This window comes from Nanorana parkeri, unplaced genomic scaffold, assembly GCF_000935625.1.
Source record: "Nanorana parkeri isolate BGI_ZX_2015 unplaced genomic scaffold, ASM93562v1 scaffold122, whole genome shotgun sequence".
NCBI classification, from domain to species: Eukaryota; Metazoa; Chordata; class Amphibia; order Anura; family Dicroglossidae; genus Nanorana; species Nanorana parkeri.
This window is the reverse complement of record NW_017306390.1, coordinates 1062020-1087081: the sequence shown is the minus strand read 5'-3', so window position 1 is coordinate 1087081 and position 25062 is coordinate 1062020. Positions and strand designations below refer to the sequence as shown.

At 41.7% G+C, this 25062-nt stretch overlaps 1 protein-coding gene across 1 annotated transcript in view; it reads right to left on the bottom strand.

Moving 5' to 3' along the window:
• SYTL5 (synaptotagmin like 5) overlaps positions 1-25062 on the bottom strand; it is an 82826-nt gene that overhangs the window by 9989 nt on the left and 47775 nt on the right. Inside the window, exons 13-17 of the mRNA XM_018553505.1 lie at positions 11689-11867; positions 10390-10492; positions 3010-3171; positions 1418-1529; positions 1160-1289 (exon numbers count right to left, since the gene is read on the bottom strand). Coding sequence (XP_018409007.1) covers positions 1160-1289; positions 1418-1529; positions 3010-3171; positions 10390-10492; positions 11689-11867 — 686 coding nt within the window. The remainder of the gene's footprint in view (positions 1-1159; positions 1290-1417; positions 1530-3009; positions 3172-10389; positions 10493-11688; positions 11868-25062) is intronic.

The following is a 25062-nucleotide window of genomic DNA, read 5'->3' as shown; positions in this document are numbered from 1 at the left end:
CCCCCCCATTCAGCCACTGGAGTCATCACATGGGAGCAGTGAGGCAGTTCTCAGCTCTGCATAAGCTCGAGTTAGATTAAGCTAGATTAAACTTTAATTTTCTGGCTCCTTGCAGCACAGTGGAGTGGAGTGGAGCACATGTTTGCTTTAGGAATAAAGTATTAAGTATATAATACTAGTGATATTGCCTGTATGGACAACCACATATTTGAATTTGGTTTTACATACACTTTAATAACACCCAGGTACAGAAATATTATTTTAGACTGTACGCTACAATAATTTTCCTGAACCCCGTACAAATATCAGCTCAGACATTGGCATCTCAAAATATAAAATGACAATTTCCACCTTAAATTATCTGTAAACTCTAACGATATACTTCTTTTATTTGCTACCCTTAGGTCTGTGATATATATAATTGTTATAGCTGTTCAATAATGCGAAAAAATACCCATTGATCCCTCCAGAAAACCACAGAGCTCACAAATTCAAGTGCACCCTACAGTGTAATTGGCCCTCTGTAAACTATGGAACACTTCTCCCCTATGCTATGGAGATGGGAGAGGAAAAGCTGTTCTGTAATTCTAGCAGACTTCCTGTCCTAGGGTGGCAATGCTGCTCTTCTATGGATACAGCACAATGAGTAAACGTTGTCACCCTAGGCAGAAAACATGTTATTTGCAGGATCACCAGCTACAAATGAAAAAGTCTAAAAAAAATGAAAACGAATGCAGTCACCACATCAAAGGACTTATAAGCTGCAATATATTGCATGTTTGTTCTTGGGTTTAGATACAACTTAAACGGTACATTTTGGCATAAATCTGCAGTTATATTAAAGTTTTTATGCTGTATATGTCACATTAAGTAGTGTGTGAGTCATAAACATCCTGCTGAGTATATTAGTCATCAAAAAAGAAATAATTTCAGTATGAATTCCCTTCACATTCAAAGCACAAAGCAGCACTGGTGTAAAATATTCTAAAAGGAAAATCAGAGGAATATTATACATCCCAACTCATTTTGAAATAAGATTTTGTGTTCCCAAAAAATCCTTTTGTACGACCTTTTCAAGGGAAAATAACAATCATCATTTTGATGCTCATTTTACATTATTATGAAACAATGTATTAAAAAAAAAAACACTTTGCCTTACCCTTTGACAAATGGGTCTGAAGTCCCCCCAGACTTCACTGCAGTTAGATTTTTGGCTTCTTTTATTAGTACTTCTAGTATTCCTCCGGTTGGCATTGGGATTTTCTTTGACTTCCTAAAACTTTTCTTTCCTGCACAATTAAAAAAAAATATGATTTCAATAAACCATTTTACCGTTACAGCAGCTGTAACTTGTGGGCCAGATAGGCTGAGCTATAAACTACTGAATATTACTTTGCTCGCTAGAGAAATGACATACCCATTGACACTGGTTCCAATGGAAGAGTCAGGTTTTTCTCAGGAGGAATGTAGCGTAACCCGACTGTTATTTCTCCTTTATACTGCAGGGTCACATCAGATGCCATATCCATCTAAGAAGCAAGAAAAACAATGTTTCCACTATTTTAAACAATATATTTAATTTCTATAATGTACATTAAAATGGAACTAAACCCTCCAATCCTTTACAGTTGCCATGGTGATGCACATGTTATGACACCAGCCATTTGAGGGATTTAATGTTTAATTGAGAGATGAAATAAACACACATTAAATTGGTAGGTAAGGTCATGACCATCCCTATATTGACGCAGCCTGAGGCGGTTGAGCTCTTAGCAACCTATGACGCTTTGTGCAGCTTCCCGCCCAGCTCACTGACATCACTGGTTGCCAGGAGCTGAGCGGGATGCTCTATCTGACTTCAGGGTTGGATTTACTCTCTCTGCTGCCCCAAGGTCAGGTTCCTCAATACGCCCCCCTACCCGCCAACCCCCCCCATGGAAAATGGCTGCATACAATGTTGCGAGATCACTTGAACAAAACATGCGGCGGCTTCCCTGCTGTACATTTAGCTCTGCTTGCCCAAAGCAGGAATAAATGTAGAAAACAACTACTTGCCCGGGCATTGGGAGTTAGGAATTTCACACCCCTGCTGCCCCTCTACACCCTGCTGCCCAAGGTCGGGCTTTGGTTGGCCTTGTGGGAAATCCGGCCCTGTCTCACGTTCAGTGACATGAGTAAGGTGGGCAGGACGCCGGACAGAGCCACTGACAGCTTGGTCTGGCACCCCCCCAAATTACATATCAGGGAGAACACAACGAGAGCCTCAGGCGGTGAATAGTGTAGGGACAGCCCTGGATAAGTTACTCTTTAAGAAATTTGTTCTAGATGGATATTGATATTGAATAATTGTTTTGCTTGTTATACAGGCAAATATATGATTCTCTTTTACAAATAAAATGTCAAAAGAAAACTGTGCTCAGAGAAATATGCCACTGCCATAGTTGGGGATGAGGAACCAACCAACACAAGGGATTGGGTCCCCTTGCTTGTGCTAAATCCTAGCAGGTAATGAGTAATCCATTCTGCTGAGATTGCGGTCACATTTATGCTTGTTGGGACATTCATGGACCTACCCAAAATCCTTAGCAACCATGTGGGAATCCCTCTTGAAGCACCCATTAATGTTGATCAGCATGTAGGCTGGTGTCAACATAGCAGGGCTGCAAATTCCCAGGTGCCTTGCTATAGAGTACCAGCTAGTATTGTTAGTTCTGTAGAGGGTGGGGGCTGTTTTTTTTATATAAAAAAATAACCATGGAAGTACTTTACCTGCATTAAAAATCTCTACCCTTCCATAGTATCCACAATTTTTGCCTGTGTGCAAATGGTGATGATGTAAAAGCACAGAGACTATAAGACACATTTATAAAGCAGTTAAACACGACACAACCAAACAGCTGCACCAGGAAGATTCACCTGTAGTAAATATTTGGTGAATGTCACATTTCCCGATTTATAATTATTCCCCTAAATCATTTGTCAGTCAATTTATGTAAAAATTAGACGCACCTTGGCTTGCAGTGTAAAGGACTCATCTTCTTGATTTTCAAAGTTCCGTGTGTCCAGAGGAATATTTACTTCTCCTAAAAAGCTGTTACGCCCAAACCGATCATTATGGCACACAGATAACTGCAGAGTTCTGGTTTCCAGTTGGGTATGACTAATTACATACTGTAAAAAATACAGAAAGATGCAAAAAAAGTATAGAGTGTAAGGTTAATAAAAGAGTACAGTGTAATGATTTTCACAATTCTATGGCAGAAGGGATACAAGAATTGTGGTGTAACACAATCTTATTTAAATACTGTGAAAGAATTGGATGTCCGCAAGTCTTCTTCTCAGCAAAATCTTTTAAACTGCAATTGAAGACAAAACATATTTTTTAGCTTCGGATAGAGTGGAGAGGGATTAAAACACCTCAGGTTTTTATTGCTGTTTCCCTGTTACAGAGATGGACTCTCTTTATTTGTCCTGTTGACCGTTATCACTGAAAGTGAAAGAAAACCAAAAGTGTTGGGTGGTCATCAGTACAGGAATAGATGGGACATTTTCCAATGGGGTCACTAGTTCTGGTGACCCTGCTGAGCACAGGGGATTTCCTTCATTTTGGAGGGATTTCCTCTCAGTTCCTGCTGTGGACAGGAAATGAAGGGAAATCTCCCCAATGGGGCACAGATGGCAAAAAAAAGTTGACAAGGGTTACAGGGATGCACTGAAATTTCGGCCACCGAAGCATATCAGCCAAAAATGATACTTTGGGCAAAATGCTGAAATGGATGCATTTTTTGGCCGAAAATGCAGATCATCCATGGTTTCTCTCCTCTCCACTGGGCGCTGCTCTGTGACCCCTCTAACACAGAGCAGCGCCCAGCAGGGAGGAGATAAACTGTCAGGAAGCCGAGTGGGTTGGAGAGGAGAGTGCTGTCAGCACTGCTCGGCAGTTGTCACATGAGGCTGAGCTCTCCTACCACACTGCCCCACTCGGCCTCCTCTGACAGGCAGACCAGGATGGAGAGTGGTGCGGGGAGGAGACAGCTGTCACAGGAGGCCGAGCTGGCTGTGCAGGGGAGGAATCAGCTGTCAGCTGTGTCACAGGAAGCTGAGCTCTCCTCCCTGCACCACCCACCAGCCTCCTGTGATAGCAAGTCAGGATGGAGAGTGGAGTACAAGCGCTCAGCGATCAGGACTGATCGCTGAGTGCTTGTAAGTAATTGAGGACATAGTATGTTTACTGTGTCCCCAATTAAGAATAAACAGGAAGTGCTCACTTGCTGTTCATTCATTATTGTGGACATAGTAACCCGTACTATATCCACAGTTTATGAATGGACATAAGAACTCAGTATAGAGGCTTCTTGTTCAATCATAACAGTGGCTGCAGAATAAGAGATTTAGGACTCTGTGTCCTCAATCTCTTTTTCTATTTCAAAAGGGAAACATCAGGGGTCTGTTTAGACCCCTGATATTTCCGGAGAGCACCCGACAGTAAAAAAGAAAAAATATTAAAATAACTTAGTTAATGTTTTTTTTGGTTTTGGCCTGACACATTTTTTATTTTCGGTTTCGGTCTGAAAATTCCATTTCAGTGCACCTCTAGTTATAACCCTCCCTACTTTAATAAAGGGGTACTATGGAGATTGCTGAGATAGCTAGACTGATAGGGCAGGGCAAATGTGAAAACACATTCAGTGAGGTTCATAAAGAGTGCTGCAGACACTTTTAAGAGCTCCATTGCACAGCTGTATGACACATGTCTTTGTGTGCAACAAGTTCATGTGCTATTCTGACGAGACTGTCACAATTGTGGCCATTTTACACGGTGCAACATAGTTACATCATAATGGAATTAGTCTCGTTTACCCCCACTTTTGTTGATTCCCTGTTGGCGACATTTATTTAGAATTTTTCAAAGGTATAGCACCTCAATCCTGAAGTGTCATAAATGAGAACTAAGTCGCATGTGTTGTAACTATCTATTAAACGGTTACAAATGCTGCATGAATTTGGCACATCACTTGCACCTGCAACCATACCCCGAGAAAAGTATTGCAACTATTTTATTGAATTACATCCTTTATGGCTTGTAAATGAAAAAGGGTCTTAGCAAGCTGAAGGTGGCTTCATTATTTCAGCATGGAAGTCCAGTACAAATGCTGTCAATCTGTTAAACTCCAACAAAGGATCCTTTCACCAGACAGAACTGCGTCAGAAGAATTAAATATTCTCATAGCCTTAAGGTGGTCATAGACAGGCAGATATCACACTGAAAATGATGGGTTGTTAGAAATCAAAAGCACCACTTGCTGTGAAAAAAGAAAATGCCGATTTGGTAAAACTCATCCACACCTGGCAACTATTTCTCAGCTTTGGTTACCAGAAGATAGACTTGGGCTGATCATTCTCATGGGAAAGATCTATTGCATTCCTTGAAAATAAATTGATGCTGGATGTGTATGAATGCCCCTCCCCCCACCTATTAGCCTTTTCACTCCCCTCCTAAAAATGCAAGTTTATTGCCAAGACTGCTGGAAACACCTCCCGTAACCTCTTCATTTGAGGTCTTTGGCAACATTTAGCTTTTGTACTTTTTCACAACTGATTTACAGCAGTGCTGTCAGGAAGCTTCTGTTAAATTTGTGCATGTAAACTTCAATATTCATTATCTGTAGTTAAGCTATATTAACTTGGATGAGTTCTAAAATCAATGTTGGCTGTTACAGTTTAATGATTCAGCTCCTCCGAGAGACATTTGCTGTTTGTGTTTCCAAACTTCAATGAAGATGAACTGTCATAAAACGCAATCTCCTTCCATAACAAAACCGTAAATATCAATGCTGGTATATATTTGCACCTGCAGATTTGAATGCTTTATAAAATGCATGAACGTAAATTGAAACTCTAGGTTCATTTGAGATAATTATGTAGATGTTCTGTCTAGATTAATAATAAACACACACAACATTATATAAAAGATGTTCACGCAGAACGCAATATTAACACCACATTTTCTTCAGTTATTAATAAATAATACATTAAAATTTCACAGGCTGGAATAAACCACAAGCCACATTTCAGGCAGATCTACAAGGGTCAAGAGAAGGGGTTATACACTGGTTGCCTACACTAGCAGTTGTGGTCATGATATGACTGCATCAGCTATTTTGAACATGGTTGGACTTGTGCTGGAGTCTAACAAGCTGTTTTTGTCCATAGAACCCAAGAGACTGAACCCAGGAGGTAAATCATTTCTTATATGCTGAAACCACCATGTTAGGCACTGATAATCATTCCACAGTCAAAGCAATTCAGATTTGGCATATGTAATATTCTCACCAGCAACAGTATGCCTAAGTGTATAGGAAAGTGAAGGGAATGTGAAGGGTATGACAGCCCGTTATAAGTGCAGAAGGGGAATGCGGAGGCTATGACAGTGAGCAGTATGTGCAGTGTGGAAGGTATGATGACAGAGAAAATTTAGCCCTCATTCACACAGGAATCGTCCCGCACGTACAGCTCCGTGCACAGCCGTACCGAGCAGCTCCTGGGAAGGACAGGTGCTGCGTGTGATTAGTACGCAACCCTTGTCCTTCTCTATGGGACTACGTGGCCGTACGCCTCCCGCGCTCATCCGCCCTGCACATCCGTGCGGGTGCCGGTGATCATACTGGTACGCTGACAGGATGGATCCTGTCTGCGTCCAAGCCCGGAAACACGCAACCCTACGGACCTGCACATGAGGTTGAGCGTAGGGGGGCCTACGGCCGTGCAGTCCCATAGGGAAGGACGGGGGCTGCGTACTAATCACACACAGCACCTGTCCTTCCCGGAAGCTGCTCGGTACGGCTGTGCACGCAGCATGGAATGAGGGCTCAGAGTGGATAGGGCACGAGAGGGAGCAGATGTGCAGGACAGGACTATGAAGGGTATGACAGCGGGGAGAAAGTACAAGAGAGGAGTAAGAAGGGTATGACAGTAGGCAGTATGTGCAGGAGAGAAATGAGGAGATTATGAAAAGAGGCAGCATATGCAGGATAGAAGTGTGAAGGGTAAGAAAGCAGGTAATATATGCAGGGAGTGTGCATTGTATGACAGCAGGCAATATGTGCAGGAAAGGAGTACTGAGGGTTTCACAGAGGGCAGTATGTACAAGAGAGGAGTTTGGAGGGTATGACATCGAGTAGTATGTGTAAGATAGGAGTGTGTAGGGTATTGCAGTGGTCAGTAGTAGGTACAGAAAAGTTGTGTCCCATCGTTCTGCTTCATGTTCCTCTTCAGAATTGGCCCTATGTGTCCCCTCTTTGTGGCACCTGCCAGTCAGTTTTGGGCACTGATTACTTTAGTTTCATTCCTCTGCACTTTCTTCAAGTCCAGACAGACTCAGAGAGGCAGACTCAGAGAGTCACCAGAGTGCCTAGTGTTCCAGGTGTAATGCAGCTTTCCTGCCTCCTCTTTCCTGGGCACCATCAGCCCTTTGTGTGATAGGTAAAAAATCAATTTAAAAAAACCAGAATAAAATAAAATAAATTAAAACCCCAACATTTTAAAACTGTCCCTGCGTACACGTACATACAAAGGTAAATGCATGCTTCAGGTGCTCCTACATATAAAAAATTAAGCTTGTGCCACACATGCATCTGAAATTAACAGCTAATATGCTTTGCCAGTACTTGTCAGCTAAAATAGGGTGAGGTTGGGGACAACACAACACGGTTTACCCGGGGGGCAGGAAGTATAGCTGAAGACCTGATTATAAAATCTACATCTTTATAGTAAAGACATTTTTAAAAATCACTACACTTATGTTAATAATCTAAATGTTCTGCTTCATTCTAAAATTGAATATTTTCCATATATATTGAAAAGTATGAAAATATATCACTGCTTCTTATCTCTGCCCATTGTGTGCACATTTCAGAGAAAAAAAAAAGATTTATTTTCTACACAACACTAAGTAACCAGCACTGATCTCTGCTTAAGCATCGCAGCATGTGCTTCACTTTTCAGCAACTACTTGAATTTGCCTGATAGTTGCTAGGTTACATCAAAAAGACCAGAGATGGTGTGTGTACTGATGAAGCTGTACAGTGTTATATAGAAATATTAAAAAGCTGTCCTAATGATTTTCAAAATCTGGAAAAGGAAATGGAAACTGTGGCTGGGCTTTGAATAGAAAATGTAAATCTATGGCACTTTGTTCTATATTGTCTCATTTAATGGTCCAGGCTGAGGGAGCAATCAGAACCATTACTTGTGAGTGACAGAGATAATTATGAAAAGAGACTTTGCCAAAGTCATGTAAAAGCACTTCTGCCTCTTAACACTACTGTCGGAGAACTGTTTGCTATTGTGGTGACAGTCCAGTAAAATGAGCAGACAAAGACTCTGCATGGCGCTACTCTTCAAAGTGTTTTGCCTTATTTTACTGTATTATCCTGCTGGTGTTTCTATTGTGTTTTAGATGTGTTTCTTATTCCTTGAGGATTTTTTAAAGTGTCAAAATAATGGGCAGGTGATACGTTTCCCTCTACCTATTTGGACAGCATGTGTGTTATACCCATACAGTCACATCTGACTCTTGGAAATTCTATGGGCCAGCTCTCTAGAAATCACGTGTGAAACACTTAAAAGCTTTTTTCCACAGAATATTCTTGGCAAATTTTCTACAAAATCTCCAGGTCTTTTCTCAACCCCCCACCCCCATTTACATGGGCTTGGGACTAGCAATGTAATAGCACATGGCAATACGTACATTCTAGGACAAATTTAGATAGGAGCCAATCAACCTACCCGCATGTCTTTGGAATGTGGAAGAAAACTAAATTACCTGAAGCAAACCCATGTAAACACAGGAAGAACTTGTAAACTCCAGGCTGAAATTCAGACAGAGGGCTGCAGTGCTGCTAGGTATTATGTTAACTACTAAACCAACATGTTCAGTTGGGCAGAAGTGTTTTAAAAATTTAATAAAGTGATTATTACAATACTAAAACATGACACAGCAAAAAATATAGCGATCTTACAATAAGCTTGTCACCCAACCTGGGCTTTTCAGACTGAGCATATCATGAAAAAAATGTTTAAATGATCAACAGAGGAAGACATACAAACTGCTTAAGATATACAGTATGTTAATGTTGACTCTTCCTGTAAAAATTAATCTTGGTTCCACTATCTCCCAAAGCTGATCCTTTACTGTGATCAATAGGGAAGCATAGGTGCGTGGAGAAGGCAGAACTGGGCTTTGACACAGACAGAAAAGTCAAGATTTACTAATATATTCTGCTGTCTATGAAAGGTTCTCACTGAAGGTAAACTATGCTTATGGATTTTTAATTTTGTCACATAGTTCAGGCTTGTGATAGCTTTATTTTAAGAATACCTAAACGAAAAGGCTCCAACCCTGCACAGATTGATATAGCAGTAGGTGCTAGTATAGGTGAAAATTGCAAAAATGCCATTAGCAGATGCTGGAAAATGTGGTGGACAGAGGCTCTTTCAATTACCATTTAAGACAGCATTTAGGGCTTCCCATTTCTGGCTTCGGGCTGCCACATCAAATAAGACACCTAATATTTATGGCCGCCTTTACAAAAATGTGTGTGAATATAGCCATATGTGTAGTGTTTATAGTAGGGATGCATCAATACCAAGTACCGTACTCAGTACAAGTACAGATACTTTTCGAGCTCCAAAACTAGACTAGGGAAAAATTCTAAAGTTAGGAGGCAGCTGTCATTTGTAAGGAGCACACGGAGCTCCTGGGATTTGTACATCTCTGTTTTAATGTATGATTTTGTTTTTATAAATATAAATAAAGGGATGCACCGATACCATTTTTGTACTGATACTGGCCCGAGTACTCACAGGTACAAGTACTGATACATTTTTGTTTGTTGTCATGTGACAGTTTTTCTAAAACAATATCAACTTATGATTTCAGGACAGTGGTGGAGCGGCAGAGCCAGGTCCCAGTATCGGCACTGGTATCTGGACTGGTTTCGGTGCATCTCTAGTTTATAGTGTATAATACAGTATATAATGTTAGAAAAGTAAAACTGTTACTGGTATTCCTGTTCACTTAATTGCATTTTAAACCTACCCTGCTGCTCCTGAATTGAAGCAGGATGATATGTACTGGCTTGCTGTAGCTGTATGTTTCAACACAAAATCTAGCATTAGCAACCACAGAATCTTTCCCCAGCATTCAATGTCTAATCTACTAGACATCACAGGTAGATGTGCTGGCCAGGAGCACCCAGAAAAGAGCACAGTGCATACAGTCATTCTCCCGTTTAGAGCAGACTTTCCAGTACACCTTTAAACATAAGCTAAGGAATGTAATGAGATTAGAAAGCTATAGGCATATAGGAAATATAAACTTCTTCTTACCTTTAGAACTTCATTGAACTCTGGATTAGTTGTATTAGTCTTAATTTTTGTCTTCCTCTTACTTTGCCGTGACTTGTCAGGAAGCAGATATGATTTAACATACCTGGAAAAGTGAACATGTGATAAACATAAATCTAGACAGAAAGCTCAATTGCACAAGTAAAACTCAACATCAACTACAGCTGTGAACTTGGATTCAGTGATCATGCAAAACTTTTATTACTGTTGGTGGACACATTTCCACCAACTTGTAAAAATGTGGGACAATCTAAAGATATATTCAATTGATGGCAAATATGGTTTTAAGTGATAACCTTTCACTGCATTACACCACTGTGACTCATTAACACCTCACTAAAATACAGACATCTAAACCTATTTGTACATCTTTAGGATAGACTCATTTCATGATCCCATGCATCTTCAATACATAGAAGAGAATATTCTGCCTCTCTGGGTAGACCAACCCATTAGCTCTTCTATTTTACTCAGCAGAATATTTGTAAAGTATTTCACTGTATTTATAAAGCATATTCAACATCAGATTTGCAAGCTTATGCAGCTTTCACTAACACTTGCTAACATCTGTTTGTTTTTGAATGGACGCTTAAGTTAAATGCACTGTACCTGGCCCAGACATGTTCTGTGGCAGATGAATAACTATTACATCTCTCATGGTTACTTCCTGGGTTTCCCCAGGAACGATGGAATATCAACCATGGGATATAGCACACCAGGCCTTCAAGGATGATCACCATGGTAAGAATGCAGAAAGTGCATGGACCCCTGTCATGCAACTAGATGCACATACTCACCCCAACTCCCAAACTGCTCTGTTTGACCGATGGGAGCACTTTTGAGTATGAAGGAGCAGGTGACTCACTTGTCCCTCTATTGCCGTGTGCTGAAGCTTGGCATTTGTGACGTCCAAAATGGTCCTACACCAGAGGTCTCCTCTTCATCAACTCCCCTTTCCAATCAAGTAGGCCAGTCAGTAAGGAGCAGAATGCTCTTAAGCGCACAGGGATCAGGAATGGGGTCTGTCTAGGGCTCTCTATGTTATAGTTCTGTAGTTCTATAGTTATACCTCTGCTGCTCCTAAAAACACAAGTTTAGCAATATGAAGAGTAATGGCAGCATATTCTCCATCCTCATATTTGGATCCTTTAAACAATCGCCCTGGGCTTAACATTTGATGACAGCACATGCCCTGCAAAATGCAGGCTCGTCCTGGTCAGTGAATATTTTAAACATTTGGCTGCACTATAATATATGGAAGTAAAACATCTTTTTGCTTACGGGTCTGTTCTATTCTTCTTCTCGTCAGCAGTTGCTAGATTTTTACAGCTCTTCACCAGAACATTCAAAGCGCCAGTTTTATAGCTGTAACTAAGATTGAGTATAAGCTCTCCAGAGACTTTCGCGCTATCATAGTCCCAACCTTCACTGTAGACACTTGTCATGCTATTAAGACTTGTCTGAAAAAGAAAAGACAGAAACAATTCAGTGAAGTGATCTGCTACATGAAGAGACCGGACATGGTGTTTCCTAGAATATCATGGAAAGACTTAAGCTATACATATACAAGACATATTTCAGAGGTTGTTATCTATTGTTACAATAATCTCGGCAAATAAATCACTCTTTCACCTGATTCACACTATCAGGTCGTTAGAGTTAGAAAAAGTTAGTATAAAATAACTGAAGTTGCTAAATAACTACATTCATAAACAAAATCACTGAATATTTTTATCATTATTTGTAGAACAAGTTCTTACCCAAAAAAATCAAAATCACAAATATTCTGCATGACAGAACAGATCCCATTCTCACTTCTGAAGCTGCTGGAGTTACTTTTATCACACACTGATAGACTCTACTGCCAGAAATGGCAAGTTCCCCTTTTCCAACTGTCAGTGCCAGTGTTTACCAGCAGAAGCAAACTGTATGGGTCATCCGCAGAATCGATTTTAAGGGAACCATTGAGGATAGCAATATGGTGGCTGACAAAGCTGATCTGACTTAAGGTGTATCTAAGCCCCAAAATAAAAGTTCTATATATTGAAGTTTACCAAACCCTAAATGTGGTGGCTGCATTAGATCGTGTTAGGCTTTTTTTCCTTTATGTTCACCTGGTGATCTGGCCAGTAACACACTTCCTGTCTTAAGGTGGCCATACACTTTACAACCATCGCAAGACCTTAGTCTTGCGATGGTTGTAAAGTACTTAAAAAAACGTACGATCTGCCCATCTTGGACAGGCAGATAGTACTCTTGATCATCGCAAGCCCGCCCCCCTGAGGGGCGAGCTTACGATGACTGTAATGAGGGGCGGGCTTACGTTGACTGCAAACGGGCAGTGTGCGCGTGCGCACAACGGCCCTTCGGCAGTTGTCGAGCCAGCAGGCCACTAACTCGCCAAGAATCGTACGATTCCCGGCGGGTTTTCTAGCATGCTGGTTCGACGGAAGACGTGCGACCGTACAGTAGAAACGGTCGCACGCCTTCCATACACTGCACGATTCTTGTACGATTGCGGGATTTCCCGCGATTCTCGTACGAGAATCGTGCAGTGTATGGGCACCTTTAGAGGCTCCACTCTATAAAGGGGCAATGGAGCCACCCTTGGACTGTATTGTCAACCTGTGGAGAGGGTAGTTTTAGATAAACTAGCAGATTAGATGGACTTGAATAACAAATGAAACCTGAACTATCCCTTATGGGATAAAGGTTTTACATAAATGAATAAAAGATCACTATTGTATCCCACCTCAACCTAACCACTGAACCATCACATTCTCAAACAATTCATCCCCACACAGCTACCTCCTCATGTATCACTTTTACCTCCCTTTTAGATCGTAAGCCCTCTGGGGCAGGGCCCTCCTTACCATCCTGTCTTGAATTTGTATTGTGATAGTAATGTCTTCCTTATATTGTAAAGCGCTGCGCAAACTGTTTGCGCTATATAATAATAATAATTGTAAGCACTCCTGTCCATGTTGAATGTTTAGTCTCAACCCTCTATCTTCCACTTTTGGTTGACAGATTGGCCTGTTTAAGGAAGTTGAAAAATAACAGATTTACTGGCTGGATCACCGGCTGAAAGTGAAGGAAAAAAAGAAAATAATTTGGCCACTACATTTTAGGATTGGTAAACTGAAATATATTATACTTTTGCTTTTGGTGTTAGGTACACTTTAAAAGCTGCTGATTCACTGCCTTGTAATTAAAGTAGTATTAAAGGCTGGGTGTTTTATGCCATATTGCATTCTCTGCATCAAGGCAAAAAACACCCGGCACTTTTTTTAACAGCCCTGTCCCCCCACACTTACTTGCAGCCACTTGTCTCCTCCGCCACAACCGGGAAGATACACAGGATTCCCCAAACTTCCTGATCCTGGGGGAGTGTGCTGAGGGCAGAGGAGCCATAGGCTCCTTCGACTGCAAGGGTGGGGGCATGGCCGGCCGCACGCTGTGTGTGTTTCTATGGGCGCACACAGCTAGATGCCGGCATGGCTGTGACCATGCACGTACGGGTGCCTCAACAGCAGTCGGCTAGCTGATGGAGGCACCTGTACGGGGAGGGGCTTGCGGTCTAGATACCACTTGAGAACAGGGACATAAAAAAATAAAGGATACAAAAACAATAAAGGTTTAATGTCGTTTTAAGGGGAATTTATAAAAATTGCAGCAGAAAGAATCCGGAGCAGCTGTGTATGGCAACCAATCAGCTTATATCTTTCATTGTCAAAGCTTAAAGGTCTTTATCCTTATCTTTAAAATGACAACAAAGGCACCTTTAAAAATGTTTAGTAATGACAATATACAAACAGATATCTATAGATAATTGCCGGCTTTTTATTCTTTGCATACCTTTATTTTTCTTTCCCTCCCCATTCTTCTCACAGTGACCATTTTTAAGTGATAACCTTCCACTGCAATACACCACTGTGAATCATTAACGCCTCACTCAATTACAGACAGCTAAACCTATTTCTACATCTTTAGGATAGACTCATTTCATGATCCCATAAATCCATCTCCCTTTACTTCCTGGAACTCTGGCACACATGATTAGGACTCATCATCTCGGGGAAAAAAGGCCTTTCCCTGAGATCTCACAGAATTTTTGCAGCTTACAGGTGAGATTTTCCAGAAATGCACTGCTGATGTAACCTTCCCAGAATGTATCACTTATGCACAGGCTACATCTCCAATTCCTAAGAGTACCAGGAAGAGGAATAACTGTAATTGTAAGTAAAGGAAAACTATGTTTATTTAACTAATGAATGTAAGATGATTACATATCGGCATGCAGAGCCGCATGTTAATGTGATCTTTAGTGAAAGGGGGTAAAGGTTAACAAACTGAAGAGAGAAGCTGAATTATTAGAAGCTGTTATTATGGACAACTAATCCAGATTCTGTCTGCTGCAGTTTTGATAAACTCCCCCATTATGTTGTCCCAAAATCTTTTAAAATAGGTTAACTTAGCCAGCGTCCATATTTCTATTCTCACAAGTTCCATTTGCTCATTACAAAACCTTCACAGCTATACTGAGCAAAATGAAGACAAACATCCAAGAAAATTGGCCATCTGCTGAGTAATCCATTCCATTTGTGTTTTTATAACATCTGAGGCTATATGAGCCGTTGTCTATTCTTTTTCAAGTAGGCGCTTGAAATCCATCTATAGACTCCTAAGTGCCTGGCACTAGTTGGAAGGTAACAGCCTTTGAATTATTTGCTATTGATTTCTTTTAGAACGAGTTTACAGCAGGTGAAGATGCTAATGTACCAACAAAAAGGGATTTAAAGAGACTTAAGTGAGCAGTTAATCTAATCACAGTAGTGAGGAAGCACGCTATATGCGTTTTGTAAAATCTTTAGAAACAGAAAAAACAAACAGAATTTACATGAGTAATTATGAGTTGGGAATAAGTGGAGGGGCAACTGTTAAGTCTGCGTGCAGGAAGACATCTGCAATTGTTCTCTGACGCTACACAAAGTAATTAACCCTAAAATTGTACGCCCTTCCAGATTGAGGTAGGCAGAGAACAATAGCACGCAGCTATGTATTTAATAAAAATGAAATACATATTTATTTTAATGCAGCTAATGTGAAAACCTGACTTAGCAAAACTGTTCTTAACCCTTGTAGTTGGGCTATGCCTGCACTACAAGGGTTAAGTGCTCGCTTTTGTCTAAGTGCTAAAAAAAAAGTTATACTCGCCCCATTCTCCGAGCCAGCTTGCTCTTAGACCGGTCCCCCTCCGCTGCAGCGGTCTAAGGTCACATTGTGTAGGACGTGAGGACACACAATTTCTGCAGTGGAGGGGGAGAAAGCCTGGAGGGAGCGCTGTGACAGCCAGGTGAGTATAACAGTTTTATTTTAGCACCTAGACAAAAACAAGCAAATACAAATACAATTAAAACAGCTCTTGTATATGTATTTTAACACTCTGTATCTGAAAGCCATATTTAACGAGCACAGCAGATAACAAGTGTAATCAATTCATGCACAGGCCAAGAAATATTACAACTGTACCATTAGAGATGGCACTTATTTACCTTTGATCCAAGCTTTAATTAATCCACTACATTCAGATTCGGCAGACTTTATCACTGTGGTATTATGTGACACTGCAATCTTCTACACAATTATGTTGTGCTGTGCGAGGCTTCTCACTGAGAACCACGGGAAACACTGAGCTTTTTTGCAGGCTCAGATTTAGGCCATTAACCGCTTCTCATCCGGCCGTTGTATATAAACAGCCAGATGGGAGCTTCTTGAATGCGGGTGGGTGTTTCAAAACATCCTTGAGCCCCCGCGCACATGAGCGGGAAACTGTAACTATTTCAAAAAGCCGGCAATGGCTGTTTACATGCAAGCGGTCTGGCACCTGTAGAGCTGCCCGATGGCTTGTATGTGGTGCCGCTCAATGCGCGCCCATCCCTCTGCCACCGCCAGTCCGGAGCTCCGCTCTGCCCGTTGCTGGCCCGAAACCGGCACAGCGGCTCTGTGACCGGAGTTCAGTACATGATCCCCCACTGATCTCCTCCCCGTTCTCTGAGTGTAGGAGTGTTGTATATTACAACACTTCCGCATTCAGCTGTCATTTACAGCTACAGAAGCCGGGGAGAAGCTGGTGAAGCAGACCCCTGATGTCTCCATAAAGAGAACCTGTCACTGTATACTAGCTATCACATAGGTGGCTTCCTGGCAGTGATAGCAATAAAGTTGAGTGAAAAAGAAAGTTTTCAAAAAATTAGTTTAAAAAAATAATTACATTTGCATATAAAAAAAAAACTCCACAAAATGTTTTTAAAGTCCCCCGCCCCCACGTACACACACAAACATGTGTCGGGTGCGCCTATGTGCGAAAATGACGATTGTGCCCATTGCGCCACACATGTTACATATTACTGCGATTGTCAAAGCATGAGCAATAATTCTAGGGCCAATAATCACTGTTCACACTAAACTGATGAGTGGTAAAAGCTTTTAAAGCGTCGCCAATTTTGGGTATGGTAGTTTTTTACGATTTTGCAGGCATGTGCAATTATTTTAAAGCTTGACATGTTTGGTGTCTATTTACCCGACGTGACCCCGTGTTTTGTATTTTACTAAAAAATTTGGGTAATTATAAATGTTTCATAACAATGTAGGGAAAACGGGGTGTTTTTTCCCCCCAAACTTTTTGGCAATTTTTTCGTTATATAGTAAAAAAACAAAACAAAAACAGCAGTGGTGATTAGATACACCAAAAGAAAGCTCTATGTGTCCCCAAGAAATAGTATACAATTCATTTCAGCACAGTGTTTCATGACGGAATAAATGTCAAAGTATTGCAGTGCTGAATACTGAAAAATGGCCTGGACAGGAAGAGGGTGTAAACACCGGGTCTTTAAATGGTTATATAAAGATCCCAGCAACCGTAGATATTAGTGATGGAGCAATCAGTTACAGAAAATGAATGTCAGAATGATGTGCCACAGATAGATTTTGTAGGAAAACGCCACTTCCCTAAAGGATTTTTGATAAGATATATCTTTGCTACATTGACCATTGTGTCATTTTACTAAAAGCTAAAGCTACAAATAAATTTAACTGTTGTTCTTTGCAATCATAGAAACACTGTGGCTGTGCCATGTTTGTGCAAAAAAATCAATTCCCTTCTTGTGTAACTGCTTCTCGCAGAAGCCTGCACAGACCTGTACATAACATTTCAGGCAACCTCAGCAGTGAACCTATGTTTACTGCAGCAAAAGTCTCATATTTGGAGACATACTGGTACACTTGCATTGATACCAAGATGCAGGTCCTCTCATTTTATGACACTAGGCCTGATCTTTGATCATAGTTTGCAGACCTACCCATTTAGCAGGCTATTTTGAGAAAGTGTGCAAAGACCGTAATAGGTATGGCAACTACAAAAAACAAGCAGCTGCTGTGCAATGATACAAGCTGAAATCTCATCATGCTATTGTGAGACATATTTTATGTTTATATATATATATATACACAGTGTATATAAATATACCCTGGTACCTACATGGCAGCATACATATGGTTAGTTCCCCACCCCCAATCAACCTCCAGGACCGTAACCTATACATTTTCCACCCCCCCTTGCTTCAGCATTCCTTTTTTTATCCTCAAGACCTTTAGTACCGGATACTTTGATCCCTTGCGGTGCTGTAAATCAGCCATGCCATCCAGGTTCAGGCTCTCCACACACTTGGGTTGCTAAATGCACCACTTAAGTGGTGGAGGGACAGTTTTTTGGGTACTTTTCTGGCCTAAATACTTATATGCTATGTCTATTCTGAGGTGCCTTGCTGGCTACTACTGAGAGAGATGAAGAGGACCGGCGACTTTCCTTACCCCACAGTGTTTGTCCAGCTTCAGTCACCAGCGAAAGGCGTTGGCGCTGCGCACCGAATGAAAGCATGGCTTTTACACAGGCTGAAGACGGAGCAGTGGCCAAAAAATCACGGCAGCTTTAGTCACCAGCGGAAGGTGTTGGCCCTGCGCACCGAATTAAAGCACAGTTTTGACACAGGCTGAAGGCGGAGCAGTGGCTGGAAAATCACATACGCGGACAGATGATGCGGCCTGGTGCATGCGCGATAGAGAGCGGAGGACGCGGCAGTCTTCTTTATTATGGGCAAACGTGCACAAAAACGTAATTGGATGGATTCTCCCTCTCTCACGTTGAAGAGCCTACAGCATGCTGTGCATACCATTGTTGGTAGGAACATACATTCTTGACCTGATTATTCATGGCTGCAATACTTCTCATGCCTGCTGAAGATGTATGTCATTTGTTTGTAGCTGCTCAGAAAATGTAAAGGTGAACAACAAATAAAGTTACCCAACATGCTATCAGGTAAGGGGTCGCATACAGGTAGGTAAAAAAAAAAAAAGCTTTCAAATGGTGGCTTCGTGGCTTGTTCTCATCAGCCCAGAACTCCTAAAACTGCACAAAGACAAGAGAAGATGGGCAGAATCCAGCAGACATCACTCATCCTCTCGGTCACTCTCCCGACACTCTAAATCTGACAGATGCCGGTCGCAGCGCCACATAGATCAAAAAACATCACAGTCCGCTGCCCCACAAGGAAGTAGTTGCTGGTCCTGCAATTCTTCTGCCTGATTTGTGCTAGCTGTTTAGAGGAGGCTCTAGAGGAGTCTGAACAACAGAAGCAAGATGTGGTCAGCCTAATAAGACAGGTGGTTAGAAATTTGCTTCAGGAATGCACGGCAGCCAGAGAGATACATGGGACATCAGACAGGGCACCAATGACATAACCTACTTCGGCCTCTAACAGGGAAGATGCAGAAAGGTCAGAAGGGGAGGAGTCAGTGGAAGAAGGGACCGCTACAGTCTTTGATTTTTACGTAGTGGATGCCTTTGTGAACGCTGTCAAACATGCAATACAATGGGAAGGGGAGGTAGAAGCACCTTTTAAAAAAGGAAGATATTTCCTGCAATTTAAAAAGAAAGCGGTGACATTCCCTTTTATGAAAGAAATAAAAGACTTGTTCTTTGAAGAATGGAAGAAGGTGGATAGGCGACCTATTCAACCTAACAGATTAACAAAACTGTATCCTATGTCACAGGCGGATGCGTGTTTACTTGAAATGGCCCTTGCTGTGGACGAATCAATAATGAGGTTGGCGCGCAACACCACGCTGCCTTTAAAAGATGCTGTTTCATTCAGAGATGTATTAGGCAGAAGAATCGATTCCGATCTAAAAAAGTCTTACTTGACATCTGGAGCAGCCGGCAGACCCATGGTCGCCTTAACCCCGGTGTCAAGAGCCATCAGGGTATGGCCTGATAATATCGAGTCGGCCTTAAATTAGAAGATGGGGCCAGAGAGCATAATCTCTGTTCTGGATGAGTTGAAGCTGGCCTCTGACTTTATTGCAAAATCATCCATCGACGTGATCCGCAGCTCGGCAAGATCAATGCTTTATGCAGTGACAGCAAGAAGATATAACCTTCAAGTAGTATATACAAGGCTGAGTATGGATCGCAGCTGCGGATGCAACTGTAACTAAATGATATTCTTTTTGTGGACTGAACACAACAGTAGTCTCTATGACACAAAACAGCAGCGTTGAGTATCCAATTAACTCCAATATATGTGTTCCATACCCTTCAGAAGTTACTTCACTTCAGACAGGAAAAGTCAGGGAGTTTGTCTAGTTAATTAACCATATGTGTGCTGCCGTGTAGATACTAGGAAAACAGAAAATTGAATACTTACCTTTCCGTAATTTTCATTTCCTGGTACCTCCACATGGCAGCATACTTGTTTCCCACCCATAGTCTTGTTCAAGTTACAGGAATGCTGGAGCAAGGGGGTGTGGAAAATGCATAGGGGTAAGATCCTGGAGGTTGATTGGGGGCGGGGAACCAACCAACCACTGCTGCCATGTGGAGGTACCAGGAAATGAAAATTACGGAAAGGTAAGTATTCAATTTTCTGTTTTCCTAGTATCTACACGGCAGCACACATATGGTTAATTAACTAGACAAACTCCCTGACTTTTCCTGTCTGAAGTGAAGTAACTTCTGAAGGGTATGGAACACATATATTGGAGTTAATTGGATACTCAACGCTGCTGTTTTGTGTCATAGAGACTACTGTTGTGTTCAGTCCACAAAAAGAATATCATTTAGTTACAGTTGCATCCGCAGCTGCGATCCATACTCAGCCTTGTATATACTACTTGAAGGTTATATCTTCTTGCTGTCACTGCATAAAGCATTGATCTTGCCGAGCTGCGGATCACGTCGATGGATGATTTTGCAATAAAGTCAGAGGCCAGCTTCAACTCATCCAGAACAGAGATTATGCTCTCTGGCCCCATCTTCTAATTTAAGGCCGACTCGATATTATCAGGCCATACCCTGATGGCTCTTGACACCGGGGTTAAGGCGACCATGGGTCTGCCGGCTGCTCCAGATGTCAAGTAAGACTTTTTTAGATCGGAATCGATTCTTCTGCCTAATACATCTCTGAATGAAACAGCATCTTTTAAAGGCAGCGTGGTGTTGCGCGCCAACCTCATTATTGATTCGTCCACAGCAAGGGCCATTTCAAGTAAACACGCATCCGCCTGTGACATAGGATACAGTTTTGTTAATCTGTTAGGTTGAATAGGTCGCCTATCCACCTTCTTCCATTCTTCAAAGAACAAGTCTTTTATTTCTTTCATAAAAGGGAATGTCACCGCTTTCTTTTTAAATTGCAGGAAATATCTTCCTTTTTTAAAAGGTGCTTCTACCTCCCCTTCCCATTGTATTGCATGTTTGACAGCGTTCACAAAGGCATCCACTACGTAAAAATCAAAGACTGTAGCGGTCCCTTCTTCCACTGACTCCTCCCCTTCTGACCTTTCTGCATCTTCCCTGTTAGAGGCCGAAGTAGGTTATGTCATTGGTGCCCTGTCTGATGTCCCATGTATCTCTCTGGCTGCCGTGCATTCCTGAAGCAAATTTCTAACCACCTGTCTTATTAGGCTGACCACATCTTGCTTCTGTTGTTCAGACTCCTCTAGAGCCTCCTCTAAACAGCTAGCACAAATCAGGCAGAAGAATTGCAGGACCAGCAACTACTTCCTTGTGGGGCAGCGGACTGTGATGTTTTTTGATCTATGTGGCGCTGCGACCGGCATCTGTCAGATTTAGAGTGTCGGGAGAGTGACCGAGAGGATGAGTGATGTCTGCTGGATTCTGCCCATCTTCTCTTGTCTTTGTGCAGTTTTAGGAGTTCTGGGCTGATGAGAACAAGCCACGAAGCCACCATTTGAAAGCTTTTTTTTTTTTTACCTACCTGTATGCGACCCCTTACCTGATAGCATGTTGGGTAACTTTATTTGTTGTTCACCTTTACATTTTCTGAGCAGCTACAAACAAATGACATACATCTTCAGCAGGCATGAGAAGTATTGCAGCCATGAATAATCAGGTCAAGAATGTATGTTCCTACCAACAATGGTATGCACAGCATGCTGTAGGCTCTTCAACGTGAGAGAGGGAGAATCCATCCAATTACGTTTTTGTGCACGTTTGCCCATAATAAAGAAGACTGCCGCGTCCTCCGCTCTCTATCGCGCATGCACCAGGCCGCATCATCTGTCCGCGTATGTGATTTTCCATTATAATATATATATATACATACATACATAGTCCTGAGTGAACTGCTTTTTTTCTAAAGAAACATGGCCCTTCATTTTGCCTGATAAAATGTTTAATTAAATCATCAATACATACATATTGTTTTCATCCTGTGCTTATGTTTCTGATGGTTTCTTACAGTCCACTCATGCAACATTTAGCAATGTTTATTCTACAGACTGACTTTAGTTTTACGGTAACTGTTATTCTGTTTAGTACACATCAGGGAACATTAACTGCAAGGCTGCGCATTAACAGCCACTGATGCATTTGTTTCCATTATATAAGATGGAAGCATGCTACCCCATGCTTGCTATCTGTCACATTGTAATGTCCAGCCTAACACTTCATTCACTGCAATGATGCGTGAGTACATGGAGCATGAAGCGGAGCTTAGGGAGTACTTCCCATAGAACTGTAGTAATGGAATTGTTTTAACATCTTGCATGATCCTCAGGTTTTATGTAGCTATTCACATATTCATTTCTAAAAAGGTAATCTCGTCTAAGAGAATTCTGTAAATCAACTGAATATTAAAGGACATTTTTCTTTAAAATGAATAAATACTCAAAAAGTAAGCACAATAAACACCAATTGCTTTAAATTCTCAGTACGCTGCAGGAGCAATAGGCAATTTGGAACAAGCTTTGCCAGCTATGCATAAAACAGGTTTGGAGTTAATAAGCTATTTCAAAAGCGTACTATTCAAGCTGGATGACTTGCATTTGCTTTCTTGCTTCTTCTGTGTATCTGTGGCCTCCTTGCTCAGCTAACACAGCAGACTTCTGGGAATCCAAACTGAATGGCACAAAGCTCGATATTAGAAGCAGCACTTCACATAGACGATCAGTAATGAAGAATGGCTTCAAGGATCCAAAACTCACCAATAAAATAGCTTTTATTTGGGCTCCATGAAAAGGCACAGCAGGTATACAACTAGATTAATGCATAAAGTACTTTATTAAGGATGGAATGCGCATAAAACAAACATCGGTAAATAGCTGCTACATAATTTAAGTCACTTTAAGTAATAAGCCATTAATATTCTGTTTCACAAAATAAGATTCCTAGTATCAAACGTTTATATGGTAATAAAAAAAACAGAAAAAAATGAGCTAGAAATCATTAAAAAAACAGAACGTAAAAATAATGAGTAAAGAAACATAACCCAAAATATGCAATGTTTAAAAGTACACAGTTTTGTGTATGCGGTGCTTCATCAAGCCAATATTGGCTCAACTTGACCATGGACCCTAAACTGTCACATCTATCTTTGTCCCAATATAGAGAAATCCGTGACGGATTTTCGCTTTCCTCCGTGGTTCTGGGCTGTTAGCCTATGGTGTCTCACAAGGCTGCAGCCAATCTGCTCTCCTGCTCCCCTATTTAGGACTTCCTCACTTGTTGCTCTTGGTGCGAGCAACAAGTCTTATGCCTTGTTCCGTACCCCTTGTGGCTCTAACTATCCCTGGGATCTTATTCCCTGCGCTTGCTATTGGATCCTTGTGCCTTTGGCTTCCCTGTACCAGCTGGTATCCCTGTTTGGCGTTATCCCCTGCTTTGCTCCTTGCGCCCCTACAATATAGTATTTCGGTGGTTACCTTTAGTATATTGCTGCAGACCTTGCTTTCACCTGTGTGCTGTGAGTCTCTCTATACTGCCTTCATTGCCTCACTTCTACTGTGTTTTCCCTCTCCAGCCTTTGTCTGTTTGCTTTCTTGTACTTCTATTCCATCACTTATCTTCCTATGCCTTGCTGTCACCCCTTTATTTCTGTGCTCCTCTCTTACCTTGTGGCTGTGTTGGATTCGTCCTTGTCTGCACACCCCCTGTGTGCATACTTCCCTTTGTGCTTCTTTATATACTTTTCCCTCTGTTATCCTGCTTCTTTGTATGCATGTGCAACACACATCTGCTTACTTTTGTACATTAGACCTTCCTGCTCCTAGGTGTGCCGCTAAGCTACTTACCCTTCCCTAGTGTCCTTGTTTTGCTACCCTCTTCGGTATACTCTGCTGTTCTGCTGTGCGTTTGCACCTTTTGCTTGTGACTTTCTCTTTCTCTCATTGGGTGCCACTGTTCCTATCTTCCTCCTCTTGGTTAGAAGTTTCACCCCTACCTGTTGTTTGTATTCAGTTCCCCGGTGCTTCAACTAGTCCTTTGCGTCTGTGTGGATGCGCTAGAGGGCCGCAACCTGGAAGGTGACCAGCAGCCAATCATCCTCACCACTAGAGGCTCTGTCGAATACCTGGCCCTTCTTAGATTCTGCGCCTCTAGTGCGTCCCGAGAACGCACAGACCATTCATTCCTCTCTCCCTGTGACCAACATCCCCGATATCCTGCCTATTTGTGACTCCTACCAACTCCGAAAACACCGGAGCTCACGTACACTAGTGCCCCAGTCCCTAGACCGTGACAATCTTGTTACAAACCTTCTACAGTATTTTGGTAGAGGCAGGATTCTAAACAGGTATCTATCCACCTGCATGTAACCGATTGCCCACAACTGGTGTGATTGCATGTGGCTATGCTGTCTGTAAATAATATGCTAGTGAAACTGAGGAACATCTAAATAATATTATACAAGCCAATGTGGTTCACCATTAATGGATCACTTTGGCCCTTTTAATTCATTAGCATCTGTTCAAGCTTATGGAATATTAATGTGTACGTAGCAATTTTGTTATGTCTGTTACAAAAATGCAAAAAATACCTGTTGTTTCTGCCATAAATCCAATTCTGTCCTGTGCAATATGCCTTCCTACTAGCTGGTTAACCCCACATAGCTACAGGACCACTCCCCAGACCTGGTGTTATGGAGATAAGGAGAGGTAGTAGTGTTCTGTAGTCCTGTCCTAGGGAGACAACCCTGATTCCATTATCCTTACATACAAAGTACAGTTAGTGAGTGTAGGACAGCAAATATGCTACTGGCAGGACCACCAAGTAAAAATAAAGGGGGAAAAAAACTTGAA